Genomic DNA, 24356 nt, shown 5'->3' on the forward strand with positions numbered 1-24356 from the left:
TCCGCAAGAACCCCAGTGTCCCTGGGGTATCTCAAGGACGCAAATGGGAAGTGGGCCATCAGCAGTGAAGAAACACTTCCGATGCTTCTCGACGCTCACTTCCCGAGCAACACGTCCTATGCGAGGGTATCTTTCGGGGGGCCGCATGACGATTGTGCTGCCTTTGTTGGTATTCTGGATTAGCGACATTTTACGTGGGCGATTAACTCGTTCAAACCATTCAAGTCCCCGGGACCAGACGGCATCATACCAGCGCAGCTGCAACAGGCTGTTAGGGTGTCTTGCAGCTGGTTGGCACCTACCTATGCGAACTGCATCAGATTAGGTTACATCCCGGGAGCCTGGAGACGAGACAAGGTGACGTTTATCCCGAAGGCTGGCAGGGGCTCCCATGTCACGGCCAAGGATTTCAGGTCAATCACCCTCTCCTCCTTCCTGCTAAAGACTCAGGAGAGACTGATGGACTGGTATTTAAGGAGGCGCATTCCGAGAGACTACCTGTCAGGAAAACAACATGCTTATCGTAAAGGCAGGTCAGTAGATACTGCCTTGCATACTACCATATTGAAGCCAAGGACTTCGCAGTTGCGACCTTCCTTGATATCGAGGGAGCTTTCAACAATGTCCTGCCTGAGGCAGTAGTAACTGCTCTTGACGGCCTTGGGGTTGAATCGAACCACAAGCACCTCATTCTCAGTCTTCTGTGCGACAGAGTGATCGAAACAGAATGGGGCAGCGCGCGTGCGAAGCGAAGTGTGAGTAGGGGAACACCTCAAGGTGGGGTTCTCTCTCCTCTTCTATGGATCCTCGTCGTTGGCGAATTGCTCAAAAAACTAGAAGATCGCGGCTGTCGGGTGATTGCCTATGCAGACGATGTAGCACTTATGGTCAAAGGAAAGTTCCTTAGCACCGTGTACGAGTTGACGTTGTAACAAAATGGGCGGTCGGTAGTGGACTCGCCATTAATCCAAACAAAACAGATATGGTTTTATTCAGCCGAAATTATAAAATCCCGGAGGCACCGTTGTTGCAGATGTGAGGTATTCGCCTGCAACCGGCAGATTCAATGAAATATTTAGGGCTCATCCTGGATAAGAAGCTTTCATGGAAGCCGAATATCGAGGAGAGAGCAAAAAAGACATCTATTGCCTTATACTGCTATAGAGGAGCTATTGGCAAAAGATGGGGCCTCTCACCGAAAGTGGTCCTCTGGCTTTATGACACCATAGTCAAGCCCATCTTGTTCTATGGTGTCTTCATGTGGTGGGGGGCTTTAGGGAGATCCACCCCAACTATGGCCCTTAATGCAATTTTGAACATAACGCCGGTGGACATTGCTGGTAGGTGCATAGCCGCGAAGATGGCTATTAGACTCAGAGAATCTGGTTTCTTAAAGGAACACGTACCTGGACACTCGGATATCCTCACAAGCTTTGACTGCATACCGGATCATCTGGATCATGGAGTCACCATACGGAACTCTGGCGGCTCCTTCTCTGCCCATATACCGACGAGGGAGGTATGGGTGAGAAGAAGCCATTTTAGGAGGGGAGCAGCAAGCTTCTTCACGGATGGGTCAAAGCTTGGGGGGAAGGTTGGTGGAGGGGTCTACTGTTGGGTACTCTCTTTTAGATTTCCCGACTGCTGTAGTGAATTCCAGGCTGAGGTCGCAGCCATCAAAGTAGCAGTAGATTTGCAGCTACGGAGTGCATCCACCTACAGAGAAGAGACCATTCACTCAGACAGTAGAGCGGCAATACTAGGCTTAAACACATTCACAGTGCGTTCAGGGTTGGTCGAAGAATGTCTAACGTCGCTATCTCTAGCAGCTAGAGTTTTTATGATTAGACTAGTATGGGTGCCGGGCCACAGCGGAATATCGGGTAATTGCAAAGCTGATAAATTAGCAAGGAAAAGCACCCTAGAATCATTATCGGTAGAATGGGAAGGGATCGGTGCTCCTGTATCTTCTTGTGCCCTACTACTAGATAGCTGTGCCACGCGGATGCTAATCCAGCGCTGGGCCAGCATCGGTACTTGTGCGGTTGCAAAAGCCTTCTGGCCCAAAATAAATCGCAGGATATCTAATGATCTCCTAGCCCTTAGTAAGGCCAACCTCTCACTATTAGTGGGACTCTTACAGGTCACTGTCCTATTGGCTGACATGCGGTAAGAATGGGTATCTTACCGGACGCTGACTGTAGAAGCTGTTTGGAAGAGGATGCGGTAGAAACAAGCCTGCTTGACTGTCCCGCGTTTGGGAGGTCAAGACTTAGACACTTGGGGGCGCATACCTTTGGACATCCCACCGAACTGGCTGGTGTTGAAGTTAAGCGTCTGTGTAACTATGTATTGGCTACAAAGCGCTTCGCCAATCTGTAAGTCCGAATGGCATCACAAAGGACTACTATTAGTCTACGTGTGATCTTTGATCAACCATCTAACCTAACCTAACCTGTATATATGGGCGATATAGGCCTACTGGAGAACCGAACATAACCTAATGCCCCTTTTGCGGTTTTCAACCCGACTTGGTCGAATTGAAGTTAAGGCAATTCAACTTCAGATCAACCAAACTCTTTTTCGGTATTGCGAACTTCAACTAAGTTCAGTCGAAGTATGATTGGCGTTGCCAACCTAAGAAAGGGAAATTTAACAGATAGTGAAACAGCTAAAATTTTGTAAACGACATATTTAAACAATTGAATTCAGTTGTCACTCGCGAAAAAGTGAATAAACATTAAAATAAATAAAAAATGGATATATGTTTTGATTTATATTACAATTGATGTCTTACGTATACGAAAAAGCCTTCGTGATCACTCAAATCCATTGGAGCTTCCAAATGCAAAGTAAGCCAAAGAGTGGCTTTTTAATAATATTTGTTACATATTCATAAGTTATTTTCGATTAAATAAAGAAGCATTTTGTTTTTTACTGAATGAGATGAAGGAATATTTCCACAAAAGTGTGCGAGGAACAGCCATACCTCCTATATTAAAATTATGCGCAACTCTGCGTTTCCTTGCTGACGGTGGTTATCAAAAATGCAGTGAAAATGATTTTAACATTGGGTTGGCGCAACCTACGATGTCTTTAGTAATTAAAGAGGTTCTAAATATAATTGAACAACGTATTTGTGCCCAATGGATTAAAAATCAAATGACTAAGGAGGAGCAAAACGCTTCAAAAGTTTCATTTTAATCAAAAAGTGCTTTCCCGGGAGTAGTTGGTTGCATCGACGGGACTCATGTTCGCATAATTTCACCAAGAAGAGAAGTGCAACATCTTTATCTATCTTTATGACAGAAAGGGCTACTACAGTTTAAACGTGATGATTGTATGTATAAAATCTGAAATATATTAGAAACAAAATGGTATAATTTCTTAAAATTTGTAGCTTTGTGATTGTAAAATGTCTATTCGGTATGTGGATGCTAGGCATGCAGGCGCAAATCATGACTCTTTTGTTTTCAATGTTAGCGATTTGAAAGTGCATTTACAGAACAATATATAGAATAACACTTGGATCTTGGGTAAGACTTTATCGTATTTATTGCTAAATAATTGGAGTAATGTAATTTCTTAGGCGACGCTGGCTATCCTCTGCACAAATTTTTAATGACGCCTTATCGCTTGGCGGAAGCTTCTTCACCCCAAGCACGTTACAATACAGTACACTCAAAGGCCCGGAATATTGTAGAGCGGACAATTGGTGTACTCAAGAGTAGATTTCGATGTCTTTTATCTGTACGAGGTTTACATTACACTCCTGAAAAGGCTAAGCAAATTGTGAATGCTTGTTGCGCATTGCACAATATTTGCCAACACTTTCAAGTGGAATCTCCGGAAGAAATACCATCTACTTCAAATTTTACAATGACCTATAATGTTTTGGACATAGAAAGAAAAGAAGAGGATACGGCTCGAATAATTCCCAATAATATTATGACTTCCCTCTAAATGATTAAAATATTAAATTTCATTTATTCTTTCTAATGTGCTATTTATTCAGGCATATATTTAAATTTTATTTAAATATGTACAGCGTTGAAAACCGCAATACCAAAAAAAGTTGAAGTTCGATCATACTTCAACCGCAAATTTTTTTGACGGATTGAGTTGAAGTTGGCAATACTGAATTTTTAAACTTCGACTGAAATGCAGTTGGGTTGAAAACCGCAATAGGGGCATAACTTCGGTAATGCACTTTTTGCATACCTCAATGGTGATGTGAAATTTCTAAATAAATATTTAATAATGCTCAACTCCAATTTATTTAGTAGGAGTTGAGCATTAGTGGAGCCACCTCCCTTACTGCTGAGGAGGACCTTAGCCGAAGCGCTAAAGACTGGCACTGGCGTTATCATCGGTTCCGACGCTAACTCGCGACACCAGATCTGGGGTAGCTCGGATGCTAATAATAGAGGTGAGTCGCTTTTTGATTTCATTATTAGCGAAAATCTTCACATTTGTAACAGAGGAAACTCTCCTACCAAACCGTGACCGCAGGAAGGGAGGAGGTTTTCGACCTCACCCTAACCTCACAAGGCATTGCCCCACTGCCCCACATCACTCTTTTTCGGATCACAGGTACATCGAGTTTAGTTTAGTCGGTGAGGGTCCGCCTAGGAAATCTTTCAGAAACCCCAGGAACACGGATTGCGTAGGCTACCGCAAGAGGCTTTGGCAAACTCTCCCGCGCGTACCGGGAGTGGACTCGCTGGCCACTGCCGATGCGGTGGAGGAGTGGGTTGAAGTCTTTAGATTGGCGTGCAATGCTGCGCTGGAGAGGTCCTGTCCACTGAAATCACCGAAAGGCAAAGGGAAACCTCTTTGGTGGACTACGGAGCTCTCAGATATCAGGGCGTCATGTAGACGTTTATTCAACAGGGCTCGCAAAAGTTGGTTATCTGGTGACTGGGCTTTGTTTAAAGCAGGACTTTCAATATACAAGTCCGAGTTAAGAAAGGTTAAGAGGACCTTGTGGAAGAGCTTCTATGGAAAAGTGGAAGGCTGTCACGAGTCCTCTAGATTTAGGCGTATTCCGCAAGAACCCCAGTGTCCCTGGGGTATCTCAAGGACGCAAATGGGAAGTGGGCCATCAGCAGTGAAGAAACACTTCCGATGCTTCTCGACGCTCACTTCCCGAGCAACACGTCCTATGCGAGGGTATCTTTCGGGGGGCCGCATGACGATTGTGCTGCCTTTGTTGGTATTCTGGATTAGCGACATTTTACGTGGGCGATTAACTCGTTCAAACCATTCAAGTCCCCGGGACCAGACGGCATCATACCAGCGCAGCTGCAACAGGCTGTTAGGGTGTCTTGCAGCTGGTTGGCACCTACCTATGCGAACTGCATCAGATTAGGTTACATCCCGGGAGCCTGGAGACGAGACAAGGTGACGTTTATCCCGAAGGCTGGCAGGGGCTCCCATGTCACGGCCAAGGATTTCAGGTCAATCACCCTCTCCTCCTTCCTGCTAAAGACTCAGGAGAGACTGATGGACTGGTATTTAAGGAGGCGCATTCCGAGAGACTACCTGTCAGGAAAACAACATGCTTATCGTAAAGGCAGGTCAGTAGATACTGCCTTGCATACTACCATATTAAAGCCAAGGACTTCGCAGTTGCGACCTTCCTTGATATCGAGGGAGCTTTCAACAATGTCCTGCCTGAGGCAGTAGTAACTGCTCTTGACGGCCTTGGGGTTGAATCGAACCACAAGCACCTCATTTTCAGTCTTCTGTGCGACAGAGTGATCGAAACGGAATGGGGCAGCGCGCATGCGAAGCGAAGTGTGAGTAGGGGAACACCTCAAAGTGGGGTTCTCTCTACTCTTCTATGGATCCTGGTCGTAAGCGACCTGCATTAAAAAACTTGAAGATCGTGGTTGGCTATGCAGACGATGTAGCACTTATGGTCTAAGGAAAGTTCCTTAGCACCGTTTACGAATTGACGTTGTAACAAAATGGGCGGTCGGTAGTGGACTCGCCATTAATCCAAACAAAACAGATATGGTTTTATTCAGCCGAAATTATAAAATCCCGGAGGCACCGTTACCGCAGATGAGAGGTATTCGCCTGCAACCGGCAGATTCAGTGAAATATTTAGGGCTCATCCAGGATAAGAAGCTTTCATGGAAGCCGAGCGAGGAGAGAGCAAAAAAGGCATCTATTGCCTTATACTGCTGTAGAGGAGCTATTGGCAAAAGATGGGGTCTCTCAAGGAAAGTGGTCCTCTGGCTCTATGACACCATAGTCAAGCCCATCTTGTTCTGTGGTGTCTTCATGTGGCGGAAGGCTTTAGGGAGATCCACCCCAACTATGGCCCTTAAAGCAATTTTGAACATAACGCCGGTGGACATTGCTGGTAGGTGCATAGCCGCGAAGATGGCTATTAGACTCAGAGAATCTGGTTTCTTAAAGGAACACGTACCTGGACACTCGGATATCCTCACAAGCTTTGACTGCATACCGGATCATCTGGATCATGGAGTCACCATACGGAACTCTGGCGGCTCCTTCTCTGCCCATATACCGACGAGGGAGGTATGGGTGAGAAGAAGCCATTTTAGGAGGGGAGCAGCAAGCTTCTTCACGGATGGGTCAAAGCTTGGGGGGAAGGTTGGTGGAGGGGTCTACTGTTGGGTACTCTCTTTTAGATTTCCCGACTGCTGTAGTGAATTCCAGGCTGAGGTCGCAGCCATCAAAGTAGCAGTAGATTTGCAGCTACGGAGTGCATCCACCTACAGAGAAGAGACCATTCACTCAGACAGTAGAGCGGCAATACTAGGCTTAAACACATTCACAGTGCGTTCAGGGTTGGTCGAAGAATGTCTAACGTCGCTATCTCTAGCAGCTAGAGTTTTTATGATTAGACTAGTATGGGTGCCGGGCCACAGCGGAATATCGGGTAATTGCAAAGCTGATAAATTAGCAAGGAAAAGCACCCTAGAATCATTATCGGTAGAATGGGAAGGGATCGGTGCTCCTGTATCTTCTTGTGCCCTACTACTAGATAGCTGTGCCACGCGGATGCTAATCCAGCGCTGGGCCAGCATCGGTACTTGTGCGGTTGCAAAAGCCTTCTGGCCCAAAATAAATCGCAGGATATCTAATGATCTCCTAGCCCTTAGTAAGGCCAACCTCTCACTATTAGTGGGACTCTTACAGGTCACTGTCCTATTGGCTGACATGCGGTAAGAATGGGTATCTTACCGGACGCTGACTGTAGAAGCTGTTTGGAAGAGGATGCGGTAGAAACAAGCCTGCTTGACTGTCCCGCGTTTGGGAGGTCAAGACTTAGACACTTGGGGGCGCATACCTTTGGACATCCCACCGAACTGGCTGGTGTTGAAGTTAAGCGTCTGTGTAACTATGTATTGGCTACAAAGCGCTTCGCCAATCTGTAAGTCCGAATGGCATCACAAAGGACTACTATTAGTCTACGTGTGATCTTTGATCAACCATCTAACCTAACCTAACCTGTATATATGGGCGATATAGGCCTACTGGAGAACCGAACATAACCTAATGCCCCTTTTGCGGTTTTCAACCCGACTTGGTCGAATTGAAGTTAAGGCAATTCAACTTCAGATCAACCAAACTCTTTTTCGGTATTGCGAACTTCAACTAAGTTCAGTCGAAGTATGATTGGCGTTGCCAACCTAAGAAAGGGAAATTTAACAGATAGTGAAACAGCTAAAATTTTGTAAACGACATATTTAAACAATTGAATTCAGTTGTCACTCGCGAAAAAGTGAATAAACATTAAAATAAATAAAAAATGGATATATGTTTTGATTTATATTACAATTGATGTCTTACGTATACGAAAAAGCCTTCGTGATCACTCAAATCCATTGGAGCTTCCAAATGCAAAGTAAGCCAAAGAGTGGCTTTTTAATAATATTTGTTACATATTCATAAGTTATTTTCGATTAAATAAAGAAGCATTTTGTTTTTTACTGAATGAGATGAAGGAACATTTCCACAAACGTGTCAAGGAACGGCCATACCTCCTATATTAAAATTATGCGCAACTCTGCGTTTCCTTGCTGACGGTGGTTATCAAAAATGTAGTGGAAATGATTTTAACATTGGGTTGGCGCAACCTACGATATCTTTAGTAATTAAAGAGGTTCTAAATATAATTGAACAACGTATTTATGCCCAATGGGTAAAAAATCCAAATGACTGAGGAGGAGCAAAACGCTTCAAAAGTTTCATTTTATTCAAAAAGTGCTTTCCCGAGAGAAGTTGGTTGCATCGACGGGACTCATGTTCGCATAATTTCACCAAGAAAAGAAGTGCAACATCTTTATCTTAACAGAAAAGGCTACTACAGTTTAAACGTGATGATTGTATGTATAAAATCTGAATATAAGAAACAAAATGGTATAATTTCTTAAAAATTTTAGCTTTGTGGATGCTAGGCATGCAGGCGCAAATCATGACTCTTTTGTTTTCAATGTTAGCGATTTGAAAGTGCATTTACAATACAACATACAGAATAACACTTGGATCTTGGGTAAGACTTTATCGTATTTATTGCTAAATAATTGGAGTAATGTAATTTCTTAGGCGACGCTGGCTATCCTTTGCACAAATTTTTAATGACGCCTTATCGCTTGGCGGAAGCTTCTTCACCCCAAGCACGTTACAATACAGTACACTCAAAGGCCCGGAATATTGTAGAGCGGACAATTGGTGTACTCAAGAGTAGATTTCGATGTCTTTTATCTGTACGAGGTTTACATTACACTCCTGAAAAGGCTAAGCAAATTGTGAATGCTTGTTGCGCATTGCACAATATTTGCCAACACTTTCAAGTGGAATCTCCGGAAGAAATACCATCTACTTCAAATTTTACAATGACCTATAATGTTTTGGACATAGAAGGAAAAGAAGAGGATACGGCTCGAATAATTCCCAATAATATTATGACTTCCCTCTAAATGATTAAAATATTAAATTTCATTTATTCTTTCTAATGTGCTATTTATTCAGGCATATATTTAAATTTTATTTAAATATGTACAGCGTTGAAAACCGCAATACCAAAAAAAGTTGAAGTTCGATCATACTTCAACCGCAAATTTTTTTGACGGATTGAGTTGAAGTTGGCAATACTGAATTTTTAAACTTCGACTGAAATGCAGTTGGGTTGAAAACCGCAATAGGGGCATAACTTCGGTAATGCACTTTTTGCATACCTCAATGGTGATGTGAAATTTCTAAATAAATATTTAATAATGCTCAACTCCAATTTATTTAGTAGGAGTTGAGCATTAGTGGAGCCACCTCCCTTACTGCTGAGGAGGACCTTAGCCGAAGCGCTAAAGACTGGCACTGGCGTTATCATCGGTTCCGACGCTAACTCGCGACACCAGATCTGGGGTAGCTCGGATGCTAATAATAGAGGTGAGTCGCTTTTTGATTTCATTATTAGCGAAAATCTTCGCATTTGTAACAGAGGAAACTCTCCTACCAAACCGTGACCGCAGGAAGGGAGGAGGTTTTCGACCTCACCCTAACCTCACAAGGCATTGCCCCACTGCCCCACATCACTCTTTTTCGGATCACAGGTACATCGAGTTTAGTTTAGTCGGTGAGGGTCCGCCTAGGAAATCTTTCAGAAACCCCAGGAACACGGATTGCGTAGGCTACCGCAAGAGGCTTTGGCAAACTCTCCCGCGCGTACCGGGAGTGGACTCGCTGGCCACTGCCGATGCGGTGGAGGAGTGGGTTGAAGTCTTTAGATTGGCGTGCAATGCTGCGCTGGAGAGGTCCTGTCCACTGAAATCACCGAAAGGCAAAGGGAAACCTCTTTGGTGGACTACGGAGCTCTCAGATATCAGGGCGTCATGTAGACGTTTATTCAACAGGGCTCGCAAAAGTTGGTTATCTGGTGACTGGGCTTTGTTTAAAGCAGGACTTTCAATATACAAGTCCGAGTTAAGAAAGGTTAAGAGGACCTCGTGGAAGAGCTTCTATGGAAAAGTGGAAGGCTGTCACGAGTCCTCTAGATTTAGGCGTATTCCGCAAGAACCCCAGTGTCCCTGGGGTATCTCAAGGACGCAAATGGGAAGTGGGCCATCAGCAGTGAAGAAACACTTCCGATGCTTCTCGACGCTCACTTCCCGAGCAACACGTCCTATGCGAGGGTATCTTTCGGGGGGCCGCATGACGATTGTGCTGCCTTTGTTGGTATTCTGGATTAGCGACATTTTACGTGGGCGATTAACTCGTTCAAACCATTCAAGTCCCCGGGACCAGACGGCATCATACCAGCGCAGCTGCAACAGGCTGTTAGGGTGTCTTGCAGCTGGTTGGCACCTACCTATGCGAACTGCATCAGATTAGGTTACATCCCGGGAGCCTGGAGACGAGACAAGGTGACGTTTATCCCGAAGGCTGGCAGGGGCTCCCATGTCACGGCCAAGGATTTCAGGTCAATCACCCTCTCCTCCTTCCTACTAAAGACTCAGGAGAGACTGATGGACTGGTATTTAAGGAGGCGCATTCCGAGAGACTACCTGTCAGGAAAACAACATGCTTATCGTAAAGGCAGGTCAGTAGATACTGCCTTGCATACTACCATATTGAAGCCAAGGACTTCGCAGTTGCGACCTTCCTTGATATCGAGGGAGCTTTCAACAATGTCCTGCCTGAGGCAGTAGTAACTGCTCTTGACGGCCTTGGGGTTGAATCGAACCACAAGCACCTCATTCTCAGTCTTCTGTGCGACAGAGTGATCGAAACGGAATGGGGCAGCGCGCATGCGAAGCGAAGTGTGAGTAGGGGAACACCTCAAAGTGGGGTTCTCTCTCCTCTTCTATGGATCCTCGTCGTTGGCGAATTGCTCGAAAAACTTGAAGATCATGGCTGTCGGGTGATTGCCTATGCAGACGATGTACCACTTATGGTCAAAGAAAAGTTCCTTAGCACCGTGTACGAGTTGACGTTGTAACAAAATGGGCGGTCGGTAGTGGACTCGCCATTAATCCAAACAAAACAGATATGGTTTTATTCAGCCGAAATTATAAAATCCCGGAGGCACCGTTACCGCAGATGGGAGGTATTCGCCTGCAACCGGCAGATTCAGTGAAATATTTAGGGCTCATCCAGGATAAGAAGCTTTCATGGAAGCCGAGCGAGGAGAGAACAAAAAAGGCATCTATTGCCTTATACTGCTGTAGAGGAGCTATTGGCAAAAGATGGGGCCTCTCAAGGAAAGTGGTCCTCTGGCTCTATGACACCATAGTCAAGCCCATCTTGTTCTATGGTGTCTTCATGTGGTGGGGGGCTTTAGGGAGATCCACCCCAACTATGGCCCTTAAAGCAATGTTGAACATAACGCCGGTGGACATTGCTGGTAGGTGCATAGCCGCGAAGATGGCTATTAGACTCAGAGAATCTGGTTTCTTAAAGGAACACGTACCTGGACACTCGGATATCCTCACAAGCTTTGACTGCATACCGGATCATCTGGATCATGGAGTCACCATACGGAACTCTGGCGGCTCCTTCTCTGCCCATATACCGACGAGGGAGGTATGGGTGAGAAGAAGCCATTTTAGGAGGGGAGCAGCAAGCTTCTTCACGGATGGGTCAAAGCTTGGGGGGAAGGTTGGTGGAGGGGTCTACTGTTGGGTACTCTCTTTTAGATTTCCCGACTGCTGTAGTGAATTCCAGGCTGAGGTCGCAGCCATCAAAGTAGCAGTAGATTTGCAGCTACGGAGTGCATCCACCTACAGAGAAGGGACCATTCACTCAGACAGTAGAGCGGCAATACTAGCCTTAAACACATTCACAGTGCGTTCAGGGTTGGTCGAAGAATGTCTAACGTCGCTATCTCTAGCAGCTAGAGTTTTTATGATTAGACTAGTATGGGTGCCGGGCCACAGCGGAATATCGGGCAATTGCAAAGCTGATAAATTAGCAAGGAAAAGCACCCTAGAATCATTATCGGTAGAATGGGAAGGGATCGGTGCTCCTGTATCTTCTTGTGCCCTACTACTAGATAGCTGTGCCACGCGGATGCTAATCCAGCGCTGGGCCAGCATCGGTACTTGTGCGGTTGCAAAAGCCTTCTGGCCCAAAATAAATCGCAGGATATCTAATGATCTCCTAGCCCTTAGTAAGGCCAACCTCTCACTATTAGTGGGACTCTTACAGGTCACTGTCCTATTGGCTGACATGCGGTAAGAATGGGTATCTTACCGGACGCTGACTGTAGAAGCTGTTTGGAAGAGGATGCGGTAGAAACAAGCCTGCTTGACTGTCCCGCGTTTGGGAGGTCAAGACTTAGACACTTGGGGGCGCATACCTTTGGACATCCCACCGAACTGGCTGGTGTTGAAGTTAAGCGTCTGTGTAACTATGTATTGGCTACAAAGCGCTTCGCCAATCTGTAAGTCCGAATGGCATCACAAAGGACTACTATTAGTCTACGTGTGATCTTTGATCAACCATCTAACCTAACCTAACCTGTATATATGGGCGATATAGGCCTACTGGAGAACCGAACATAACCTAATGCCCCTTTTGCGGTTTTCAACCCGACTTGGTCGAATTGAAGTTAAGGCAATTCAACTTCAGATCAACCAAACTCTTTTTCGGTATTGCGAACTTCAACTAAGTTCAGTCGAAGTATGATTGGCGTTGCCAACCTAAGAAAGGGAAATTTAACAGATAGTGAAACAGCTAAAATTTTGTAAACGACATATTTAAACAATTGAATTCAGTTGTCACTCGCGAAAAAGTGAATAAACATTAAAATAAATAAAAAATGGATATATGTTTTGATTTATATTACAATTGATGTCTTACGTATACGAAAAAGCCTTCGTGATCACTCAAATCCATTGGAGCTTCCAAATGCAAAGTAAGCCAAAGAGTGGCTTTTTAATAATATTTGTTACATATTCATAAGTTATTTTCGATTAAATAAAGAAGCATTTTGTTTTTTACTGAATGAGATGAAGGAATATTTCCACAAAAGTGTGCGAGGAACAGCCATACCTCCTATATTAAAATTATGCGCAACTCTGCGTTTCCTTGCTGACGGTGGTTATCAAAAATGCAGTGAAAATGATTTTAACATTGGGTTGGCGCAACCTACGATGTCTTTAGTAATTAAAGAGGTTCTAAATATAATTGAACAACGTATTTGTGCCCAATGGATTAAAAATCAAATGACTGAGGAGGAGCAAAACGCTTCAAAAGTTTCATTTTAATCAAAAAGTGCTTTCCCGGGAGTAGTTGGTTGCATCGACGGGACTCATGTTCGCATAATTTCACCAAGAAGAGAAGTGCAACATCTTTATCTATCTTTATGACAGAAAGGGCTACTACAGTTTAAACGTGATGATTGTATGTATAAAATCTGAAATATATTAGAAACAAAATGGTATAATTTCTTAAAATTTGTAGCTTTGTGATTGTAAAATGTCTATTCGGTATGTGGATGCTAGGCATGCAGGCGCAAATCATGACTCTTTTGTTTTCAATGTTAGCGATTTGAAAGTGCATTTACAGAACAATATATAGAATAACACTTGGATCTTGGGTAAGACTTTATCGTATTTATTGCTAAATAATTGGAGTAATGTAATTTCTTAGGCGACGCTGGCTATCCTCTGCACAAATTTTTAATGACGCCTTATCGCTTGGCGGAAGCTTCTTCACCCCAAGCACGTTACAATACAGTACACTCAAAGGCCCGGAATATTGTAGAGCGGACAATTGGTGTACTCAAGAGTAGATTTCGATGTCTTTTATCTGTACGAGGTTTACATTACACTCCTGAAAAGGCTAAGCAAATTGTGAATGCTTGTTGCGCATTGCACAATATTTGCCAACACTTTCAAGTGGAATCTCCGGAAGAAATACCATCTACTTCAAATTTTACAATGACCTATAATGTTTTGGACATAGAAAGAAAAGAAGAGGATACGGCTCGAATAATTCCCAATAATATTATGACTTCCCTCTAAATGATTAAAATATTAAATTTCATTTATTCTTTCTAATGTGCTATTTATTCAGGCATATATTTAAATTTTATTTAAATATGTACAGCGTTGAAAACCGCAATACCAAAAAAAGTTGAAGTTCGATCATACTTCAACCGCAAATTTTTTTGACGGATTGAGTTGAAGTTGGCAATACTGAATTTTTAAACTTCGACTGAAATGCAGTTGGGTTGAAAACCGCAATAGGGGCATAACTTCGGTAATGCACTTTTTGCATACCTCAATGGTGATGTGAAATTTCTAAATAAATATTTAATAATGCTCAACTCCAATTTATTTAGTATGGCATAACTGATGAATACTTTAATAAATGCGCATTTTGGCAGCGCTCTCACCAATCCAAGAGTTTCGTATCATTTTATCATCGAAGCAACTGGTACATCATCATTTCGGTACATCATCATTTCTACGGCGAAATAATTGTTGAAAGACTGTATGAAACGCACGTATGTATGTAACTTTACTACATATACTTAAAGTACGCTCAGAGAGTGCCCGCGGGTATCAGGCTGTCAGTCACTGCTCTAGGTGTGGTCAATTTCGATTTTTCATTATCGCTATAATTATATTCAGTGGCAGCGTTGTTAAATATTTTCATGACCATTTCCCAAGCTATCCAATTTCGCCCATACTGACGGAGCTTTTGGTGTTACTCAACATCAGTTTACACAGCCGTATTAGCTTTGCGTGGATGTCAAGTTCTGACAAAGTGGCATAGAGACTGTTTCTTTTTGAGCTCTGGAAGGTGGATTTAAAATTGACGAAGAGGTGGCGCATGGTGAAAATCTGGTCGATTGTAAATTTTTCGGAAGTAAAGCCGTAAGGTCCAATCAGTTTATTGACGGTAGGCTTCAGTCTTCCACACACTAAAACCTTATATGGGATATTAGCGATGCCTAATCCACGGTTTTTGGGGCAGATTGTGGGGTCCTCCTTTTTGTGGATTTAGGCATCGCAAACTTAGATAATCGTTGGACAAGGTTTCATCCGACCACATCTTGCAAAGAAGCTGATGCATGCGCCTTGTCAGTACCTTGCCTCCTTATTTGAATACCTCGGTAGTTCATAGGTGCCCCTACCGCTTTGTAGTTCCATCGTCATCGATTTTGGAATCAAGTTGTCAGCCTGCCAGTTGGGCAGCTGCGCCTTTCCAATTATTATTATGTTTGCTGTGGTCATTGGGAGTGGTTTCTACGTGACGGGTCCCAAAGCCAGCGCATGACATCGCCTATCTGCTGTAGCATAGAGCTGTCATGCAAACTGAACGATAGAAATCAAGTGCTTGCATCAAAAACCATCATTTGACGAGATAGCTTAACGAAATTTTGTACGAATTATTGTCTAAGAAGAAGAAGAATATATTGAAAGGAATCTTTTGTATTTATGAAGTGTATTAATTAAGTGACGATTTATTTCGTTTTCTTATTATCAACTACTTGAAATAATAGTTCAGTTTTTTAAAAAATTTTCGTAAATTATAACAATTTAAAAGATATAAACGTCAGGTTATTTTAAGGCAAAATTGTATAATCCAATGAATTTTAAATTGGAAAACTCATGGTTTCGTAGAAAATTTACTGCTCTACAAAATAATCTTATGCGTTTCAACCAATTGTCTAATTGACTTTTGCCACTCTGATTGAGATATCTCTAAAACATGCCTTTAGAACATATCAACCGCCTCTACAGGTGACGAAAATCTAGATCAACGATTTTAGTTTGATAGTTAGATAGTTTACTTTTTAAGAGCAGAAATGAAAATAAGTTATTCTCTGCCAAGTCAGGATTATACAGAGGATGACTCATCAAATCGTTTTGTGTGCAGTTTTCACAGTCGATGTGCGAGAGAAAGCATTCTCGTGGTGAAGAAGGATATATCTTCGGTGGAAGGTTTTATCATGATTTCTTGAAAACAGCTGGCAAACAAATGGTTGTATGCAGAATTTGCTGTTCTTTGTTGTTCCAGTGCTATGGTAGTTTTTCCAAAAAACAAACCAGCAACCATTTGCTTGGAAGTTCTTCGTGGTCGAAACACTTTTGTTGGACTCAGTTCTTCTTGAAACCATACAGTCAAATACTGTTTACTTTCGGGCTCATACGTGTAAATCCACGATTTATGACCTGTTACGATGTCACAGGCGCGCTGCTATGGTATTTTGTTAACATTTATTTCGACAAATCAACACGAACATTTTTTGATCGATTGACAAATTTTGTGGCTTCCAATTTTTTTTTTCATTCAAATGTTCATGCAATATTGAAAGTATGCTAGTACCATTAATACCCATGGTTGTCTCCCACGATTTACGAACAGCATCAATATTTTCGGCAACAACAACGGATTTTGGACGACCTTCTCAAAATTCGTTTTGGAGTGACGACATTGTACGACTAAAATAAATACAAGTATTAGAGCATAAAATCTTCATTTTATAGAGCAGGGATGGGCAAATTTTTAGTCCACAAAGTTAGCAAAGTGCGAACGAGGGCTAGATAAGAGCGAAAAAATCAATGACATTCTAACGAAACTACAATCCATCGCAGAATGATTGCGGTAATACTGACATTATACACAAATTGAAGAGCGGAAATTTACTTCATATCGGAATTGTACAGTTGTGTGAACAAAAAGACGTAAAAAAAATATTTTGTAGGTTTTAGAGTTTCGCATTAATATTTGCTTTTATTTATCTTTGTATGTTGAGAAATTATAATCACTGTTAGGAAAAAATTATATTGGGTTCTCAAAAAAGTCTTGTGGTATTTTTGCTAGTTGGCGCTGAAAGCGCGTAGTTCTAGTTTTATTCGTCGCATCGGGTCATGCTATATCTTTTTGGAAAGCTCATTTCACGCGCTAACACGTGTTTGATTGTCGTTTCTTTTAAGTCGTTCGTGAGTTATAGCGTCGCAAACATGGAGCAAAATAAAGAGGAAATACGGCATATTTTACAGCACTACTACAAGGCAAAAATGCATCTCCAGCCGCCAATAAAATTTGTGCAGTTTATGGGCCCAATACAGTTTCCATTTCCACTGCACAACGAAGGTTTCAGCGTTTTCGTTCTGGTGTAGAGGTGGTCGAAGATGCGCCATGCTCCGGAAGGCCTGTCGTCGAAAATTGCGATAAAATCGCTGAATTGGTCGAAAGAGACCGGCATAGTAGCAGCCGTAGCATCGGTCAAGAGCTGGGCATGAGTCATCAAAAATTCATTTCAATTTCAATAAAAAAAAATCAATAAAAATACCGCAAGACTTTTTTGACAAACCAATATAAATTATACTTGTAAAGGGTGATTTTTTAAGAGCTTGATAACTTTTTTTTTAAAAAAACGCATAAAATTTGCAAAATCTCATCGGTTCTTTATTTGAAACGTTAGATTGGTTCATGACATTTACTTTTTGAAGATAATTTCATTTAAATGTTGACCGCGGCTGCGTCTTAGGTGGTCCATTCGGAAAGTCCAATTTTGGGCAACTTTTTCGAGCATTTCGGCCGGAATAGCCCGAATTTCTTCGGAAATGTTGTCTTCCAAAGCTGGAATAGTTGCTGGCTTATTTCTGTAGACTTTAGACTTGACGTAGCCCCACAAAAAATAGTCTAAAGGCGTTAAATCGCATGATCTTGGTGGCCAACTTACGGGTCCATTTCTTGAGATGAATTGTTGTCCGAAGTTTTCCCTCAAAATGGCCATAGAATCGCGAGCTGTGTGGCATGTAGCGCCATCTTGTTGAAACCACATGTCAACCAAGTTCAGTTCTTCCATTTTTGGCAACAAAAAGTTTGTTAGCATCGAACGATAGCGATCGCCATTCACCGTAACGTTGCGTCCAACAGCATCTTTGAAAAAATACGGTCCAATGATTCCACCAGCGTACAAACCACACCAAACAGTGCATTTTTCGGGATGCATGGGCAGTTCTTGAACGGCTTCTGGTTGCTCTTCACCCCAAATGCGGCAATTTTGCTTATTTACGTAGCCATTCAACCAGAAATGAGCCTCATCGCTGAACAAAACACGCGCGCGAAACACATTTCGAACCGAACACTGATTTTGGTAATAAAATTCAATGATTTGCAAGCGTTGCTCGTTAGTAAGTCTATTCATGATGAAATGTCAAAGCATACTGAGCATCTTTCTCTTTGACACCATGTCTGAAATCCCACGTGATCTGTCAAATACTAATGCATGAAAATCCTAACCTCAAAAAAATCACCCGTTATATAAAAACAATTTTATTTAACAAGAAAACAGCACATTTTAAAACGTTTCGACTAAACCATCATCGTGTTTTGCAAACAGGGCAAAATAACGAATTGCGAAACACATAGTCTTGTAAAGCACAAAATTCTACAAAAATTTTTCGAATAAGTTAAGCATTTACGAGATATTCATAGCTTAAAGTGGGCGGACGGTACCACGTCCTTTTTCCAATCATGATACTATAACCTAAGAAGCTTAAATAGTTTTCAACTTACCGTTATATGTGTGGCAGGAGTGGTTTTCATCTGATTTTATCATTAATTTTTTGAGAGTTGGCTTGGAACCAATACAACTCATATATACAAAAGTTTTATTTTAATTCGTAAGAATGTGTTCTAAACTCATGAAATAATCCTTTGAATATTTTATTTATTCAATAAAAGAAAGAAATAAGTAAAACAATTAAGAAAGGCAAAGTTCGGTTGCAACCATTGGTCGTTGGAATATACTTATACTTTATATTGTACTTATACTCCGGCATATTCGGCATAAGATTCGTCAGAAAAACTAAAATCATTTTACGCAGTATATGAAAGTTGGAGTAGTATTGCCCCGATTTTATCTATTACCTATTATCATTCTACATACTGAAAAAATGTTCCTTGGGTTTTTTAAGGTACCTTACTACAATCACCAATCATATAGACCAAAGTCAGCCAAATGTTCGAAAATCCTGGTAATAGTTATATGAAGTGTTGGTCAAGTTTTCACTCGATAGTATCTATTTTAGGCACAAAGATATACTGCTAAGAGTAAAACACGTTCTGTAATTTTCATTGAGATAACGCAAATATTGGCTGATATATCCAGCATAAAGCCACATGGAAGTTCGAAAATCTTTACATTAGGTATATGGTCGAGAAAGGTTTTTGTTTGAATTTATATTGTATATTGACACTTTGACCGACATTTTCGGTAAAAAAAAAAAACAACAAAAGATACTGGGGTCCAAATATTCGGTACCTAGGGGCTTTGGACAATTTTTGACCATAAGGGAGCACACTTTAAAGGAATTATTAATACAAAGTTTTAGCCCGTTATATCGATTGCATTCTGATTTGTATACCAGAAAGTGAAAGAATCAAATGGACTTTAAATTTGTGTTATATGAGAAGTAGTCGTGGTTGTGATCCGATTTCCCCCATTTTCCATTCTAGCATAGAAAAATGCCACGTACTAAGTTTAGTGGAAATCGGTCCGTCGGGTCCCAGAAATGTGATTTCACCAAAAAATGGGTGGTGCCATGTCCATAGTCCAATTTTCACATTGGCTCCCATTAAGCCTTCCCAATACATCTCTGAGGTAAAACTTACTGTCTCTAGCGTAATTAGTTATTGATTTATTGTTTTTTATGTAGTTTTGAACAGTACCGTTATATTGGGAGTGAGTGGAGTTACCTTCCGATTTCATCCATTTTCACACTGTCGATAAGTGTTTTCATAATATTTTTACTAAATAAATTAGGTTGTTTCACTTTTAGTGGTTTAGGAGATATGTATATAAAACTTATTAGAGGACGGGGCACGCAAGCTTTTTCAAAGTTTTATTTTAATTTTTTAGTGCTTAATTATGACAATTTATAAGGTTTCGGTTAATGGCGATTTGTGGGCGTGGCAGTGGTCCGTTTACGCCCACCTACAAACTCGTATTATTGTACAAAAAAAAACCCGCATACCAAGTTTCATGAAGATGTATCAATTTTTACTCAAGTTACAGCTTGCAAGGACGGATGGACAGACAGACAGTCACCCGGATTTCACCTTTTCTCATTATCCGGGTCTTTTATTTAAATAACCCTATATCTGCCTCGCTTAATTTTAGGTGATACGTACAACCATTAGATGAAAGCTATTATACTCTGTAGGAAAGGGTTGCAATAGTATAAAAATAATAATACAGTGATAATGCAGCATTACAATAATTTTTGTAAACATTAATACATATGGGTTATACTGATTGTACTGTAAGATATTTTGAAGATCACAACAAAAATTCGCAAGTTTTCGTCACAAGGTAATGCGGCTACTTCGCTAGATTATGTGCACAAAAATAGCGCAGTAACTACAGCGTTGATAAAAAGGTCTATTGTAGTGTGACAAATATTTTCGAGACATTGCACAGACTTTTTCGGTATGTATCAATCTTTCAGCCCATCAATTAGTTTATAATTAATGAAATTTATACTTTAGCCTCGGTGACGAGTGGAGGGGCCCCTAGTCAAAGTTTTCAGCAAAATGAAAAATTCGCAATACCAAAAAGAGGTTTGGTTATTATACTCGTACTCTTGCAACATGTTGCTGCAGAGTATATGGTAATAGCTTTATTCACCTGTATCCGTCCGTCCGTCTGTCCGTGCAAGCTGTAACTTATGTAAAAATTTAAATATTTTGATGAAATTTAAAACAAGTGTTTCTTGGTAAAAAAGTGAGGACGATTTCGTAGATGGTCGTAGTCGGACCACTGCCACGCTCACAAAACGTCATAAAGGCCTTATACTAAGCACATAAGTAAGAAATAGAACTGTTTTTTGGCAAAGGCGATCGCAGTAGTATGGGCACCTGTGTGCTAAAATTTTCTCAATAGGTTAAATGTCTATATATCTTAACCCCTAAAGCTACAAAAACCAAGTTGTCCTAGAACAAGTATTATATTGATTCCTACCGAAAGTGTGAAAATGGACGAAATTGGATGATAACCCCGCTCTCTCCGCATATAACGGTAATGTTAAAAAAAACTAAAATATATCAATAACTAAATACGCCAAACTCCTTAAATAGATTCAAAATTAGACAACGGGTGTGGCACCACCCTCCTTTAGGTGAAATCACATATTGAATTACCCGTTCGACCGATTTCAACCAAATTCGGGGTCTTCTGACACTCCTACTTCCCATATACCACAATTTTAAATTTCATTTGATTCTTTCACTTACAAGTATGCAAATCAAGAAGCAATTAATATAACGAGATAACTTTTACAAAAAGTGTCACCTTATGACGAAAACCTGTTCAAATCGAACCGAAACTGTTCAAGCCCCTAGGTTTATATCTCAAGAACGGCTGAAACGATTTAGCTGAAAATTATCGTTTCGATTGTCGTTTTCTGTTAAAAGTCAAAACAATTCATACCATACATATATAAAAAAAATTAAAACTCTAATATAAGCATCCGTTTAATATTCATGTATATTTTTTTATTTTAAAAAATTACCTCACAAAGCTATGATGGTGGCATTCATAATAAACCAGACTCAAATACCATGCAAGCGGAGCCGAGGGATTGGGTCTAATAACTTAATAAAATACCAAAATGATTTGGCGATTTCGTCGTATAATGAATGTTGATTTCTTTCGCAGCACTTTTTATATGAAGATTTGCCAACACCTGAAAAGTACGAGGTGTGTTCAAAAAGTATCGCGAGTTTTGTGTTTTTTCAAAAATTATTTATTTATTCATGAATATCTATTTTGTCCCCTTCAAAGTAATCCCCATGAGATATTATACACTTGTGCCACGGTTTTTCCAATCTTCGAAGCACTTCAAAAAATAATTTTTTTTTATCTTCTTCAGCTCCTCCTTCGATGCCGTCTTTATCTCGTCAAGAGAAGAGTAACGTCGTCCTTTCATGGGCCTCTTCAGTTTAGGGAACAAGAAAAAGTCACAGGGGGCCAGATCTGGGGAATACGGTGGCTGCGGCATTATTAGTGTTTTTTTTTTTTGGCCAAAAAGTCGCGCACAAGCAACGATGTGTGTGAGCAGGGGCGTTATCGTGATGCAAAATCCAATTTTTGTTCTTCCACAAATCCGGGCGTTTCTGGCGGATTGCTTCGCGCAAATTGCGCACAACTATAATATTCCTTATTGACCGTTCTTCTCTGTGGCAAGAACTCATGATGCACCACGCCCCTGCAATCGAAGAAAACTGTCAATTACGATTCGCAATTCTTTTTGAACACTCCTCGTGTTTCCTCTGATTTGATTCTTACAAGTTGGGAGAATAAAAAATTTTCAGTTATATCCGAACTTAGCTCTTCCTTTTTTATTTAATACAAAGTTTTATGTGAAGCTATTTTTCCGGCTTTGAACCTTATAAGATGCAAAAGTATAAAAAGTTGAACGTAACTTATCCCTTCCTTTCTTGTCATATATAGGAAGTTGTTAAAATTGATAAATTTTTTCCCTGAGATATAAGATTTTCCTCTCCTCTTGTATAATTTTAATCGCCTCTTCTTCCTGATCAGTTATATATCTATTTATAGCGATTAGTTTTTGGTGTTACAAATAAGCGTAAGGAAAACAAAACGATTACACTAAAGATGTCAGCAAAACTTTACTTTAAAAAGTTTGAGGATAAATTATACCGTTTACACCATAAGTCTATTTGTAAAAAGAAATTGTTTAAAAATACTGTTTTAATCTTAATAGTAATTTATTTATATATTTCATATATGTATGCATGTATAATGTATAGGTATATACATCCATACATATATAAAATATAGTTATGCGCCCTTACCTTATCACTGAAATCTAAATCCGATTTTGGTGTTTCTAAAGCCATTTTTGAAATATTCATATTTAATTTCGTTCAATTTGTTTGCAGTAAAGAAAGTTTTTTCTAAGCTTGCATAAATTTCTGAAAAATTCATTAAGTTTCACTACCACCTACGCAATTATTCGCTCATGTATGTATATACACGTCTAAGCTTTAATGTCACATGCTTAACCGCTTATACAGATACACATAAGTACATCTCATACAAGTTTTTTCAGGCATAAAAAACGAGCTAAATTTTAAGCGTAATGTTCCACTCGTGACTTAAAGCATTAGCAACGATAAATTACTTGAGTTTGATTTGCATAATCCATTACTTAAATATTGAAAGCGACCGTGAATTGATCACTATCACTATTCATAGTAGTATGTTTGCACATCATAGATTCTTTACATACTTATACCTAAGTACATATGTATGTATGTACGTAAGTGTGTGTTTACAGTCTACAGCATTCTGTAAAACAGTTTTGTGTGGCTCTAATCAATTTAAAATCACATGACTAATATCAATTAGGATCAATGCATTTTCTTTAATTGTAGTGGAAAAAATACTTTTCATTAGCTCTTTTATTAACGTATATAAATACGTATATAATATGTAATCAATAATACTCGCATTTATAGCAATACAATGGTCGACCACGCAGTGATGTTTAATCTAAAAACTTTTATTATAAACACTGTCGGTTAATATGTTTAGAACATGACGTTATTTAGGGTGAGCATATGCATAGGCATATCTCTTTATAACTCTTTATGTTTAAACAAATCACTACACGAATCACTTAGCTGGCCAAATTCGGATAACCCCCCTGAAACCTGTTCACACCGTAGTTATTTTAATTAAAGCCACGGAATGGGATTGTTGACATCAAGTAGGGTATGACAGTAAGACGAAAAGCGCTTTGTTTTGATTAAAGTGAGTAAACATTCGTCGTGCACTCGCGACTGATGTACGTTTCTAACTGACTTCAACAATACTAGAGAGTGATCATATATAAAGTAAACGAGTATAGTTAGCTGCAAAGAGATTATTATTTTAATATATTTCGCATTGCTATCGTCTTACCTGTTGAATTATTTGTACTTGTACTTGATAAACTCTATTTTCTCACATACTTTTCGAGTTTGTGGGTCAGGACGGTGTGGGAAGTAGTAGACATTTGAATTCATTGATAATCACCTCAATTTAAATATTAACAATTAAATAAGAGCTAGGTTGGAATACAGATACAGTATTTATTCTAGCAACTAGAAAAAATTAAAGTGTGTGAAATACATATATCCTGGTGTCTACAAAATTATATTATAAACGAAATTGGGTATAATGTACTAGGCCTAAGACCGCGGCTCCGCTGGCAAGTTGACAAGAATATCATGCACTCATCTCAAACCATGACTGGAGTTTTTCTCAACACCGTAGATAACCCGCCTTTTTTATGTTACATGTTTGTTATAAATGTTCGTCATTTGCCCATTATCTAACAAAAATT

General features: G+C 40.4%; 1 protein-coding gene across 8 annotated transcripts in view; it reads right to left on the bottom strand.

The window, feature by feature from the left end:
- The window catches only part of LOC105225417 (adenosylhomocysteinase-like 1), a 45526-nt gene extending 21681 nt beyond the window's left edge, over positions 1 to 23845 (bottom strand). The window contains exons 1-2 of one of the 8 annotated variants that reach the window (XM_049448058.1): positions 23693 to 23845; positions 22822 to 22941 (exon numbers count right to left, since the gene is read on the bottom strand). In XM_049448058.1, coding sequence (XP_049304015.1) covers positions 22822 to 22881 — 60 coding nt within the window. In that variant the 5' untranslated portion in view covers positions 22882 to 22941; positions 23693 to 23845. Of the gene's footprint in view, positions 1 to 18519; positions 18565 to 21515; positions 21672 to 22821; positions 22942 to 23258; positions 23278 to 23475 lie in introns of those variants that run through there. The other 7 variants (XM_049448059.1, XM_049448054.1, XM_049448055.1 and 4 more) reach the window with 7 other exon arrangements.
- Between the last annotated feature and the right edge of the window lie 511 nt (positions 23846 to 24356).

The sequence above is a fragment of the Bactrocera dorsalis genome, chromosome 2 (assembly GCF_023373825.1).
Source record: "Bactrocera dorsalis isolate Fly_Bdor chromosome 2, ASM2337382v1, whole genome shotgun sequence".
NCBI lineage: Eukaryota > Metazoa > Arthropoda > Insecta > Diptera > Tephritidae > Bactrocera > Bactrocera dorsalis.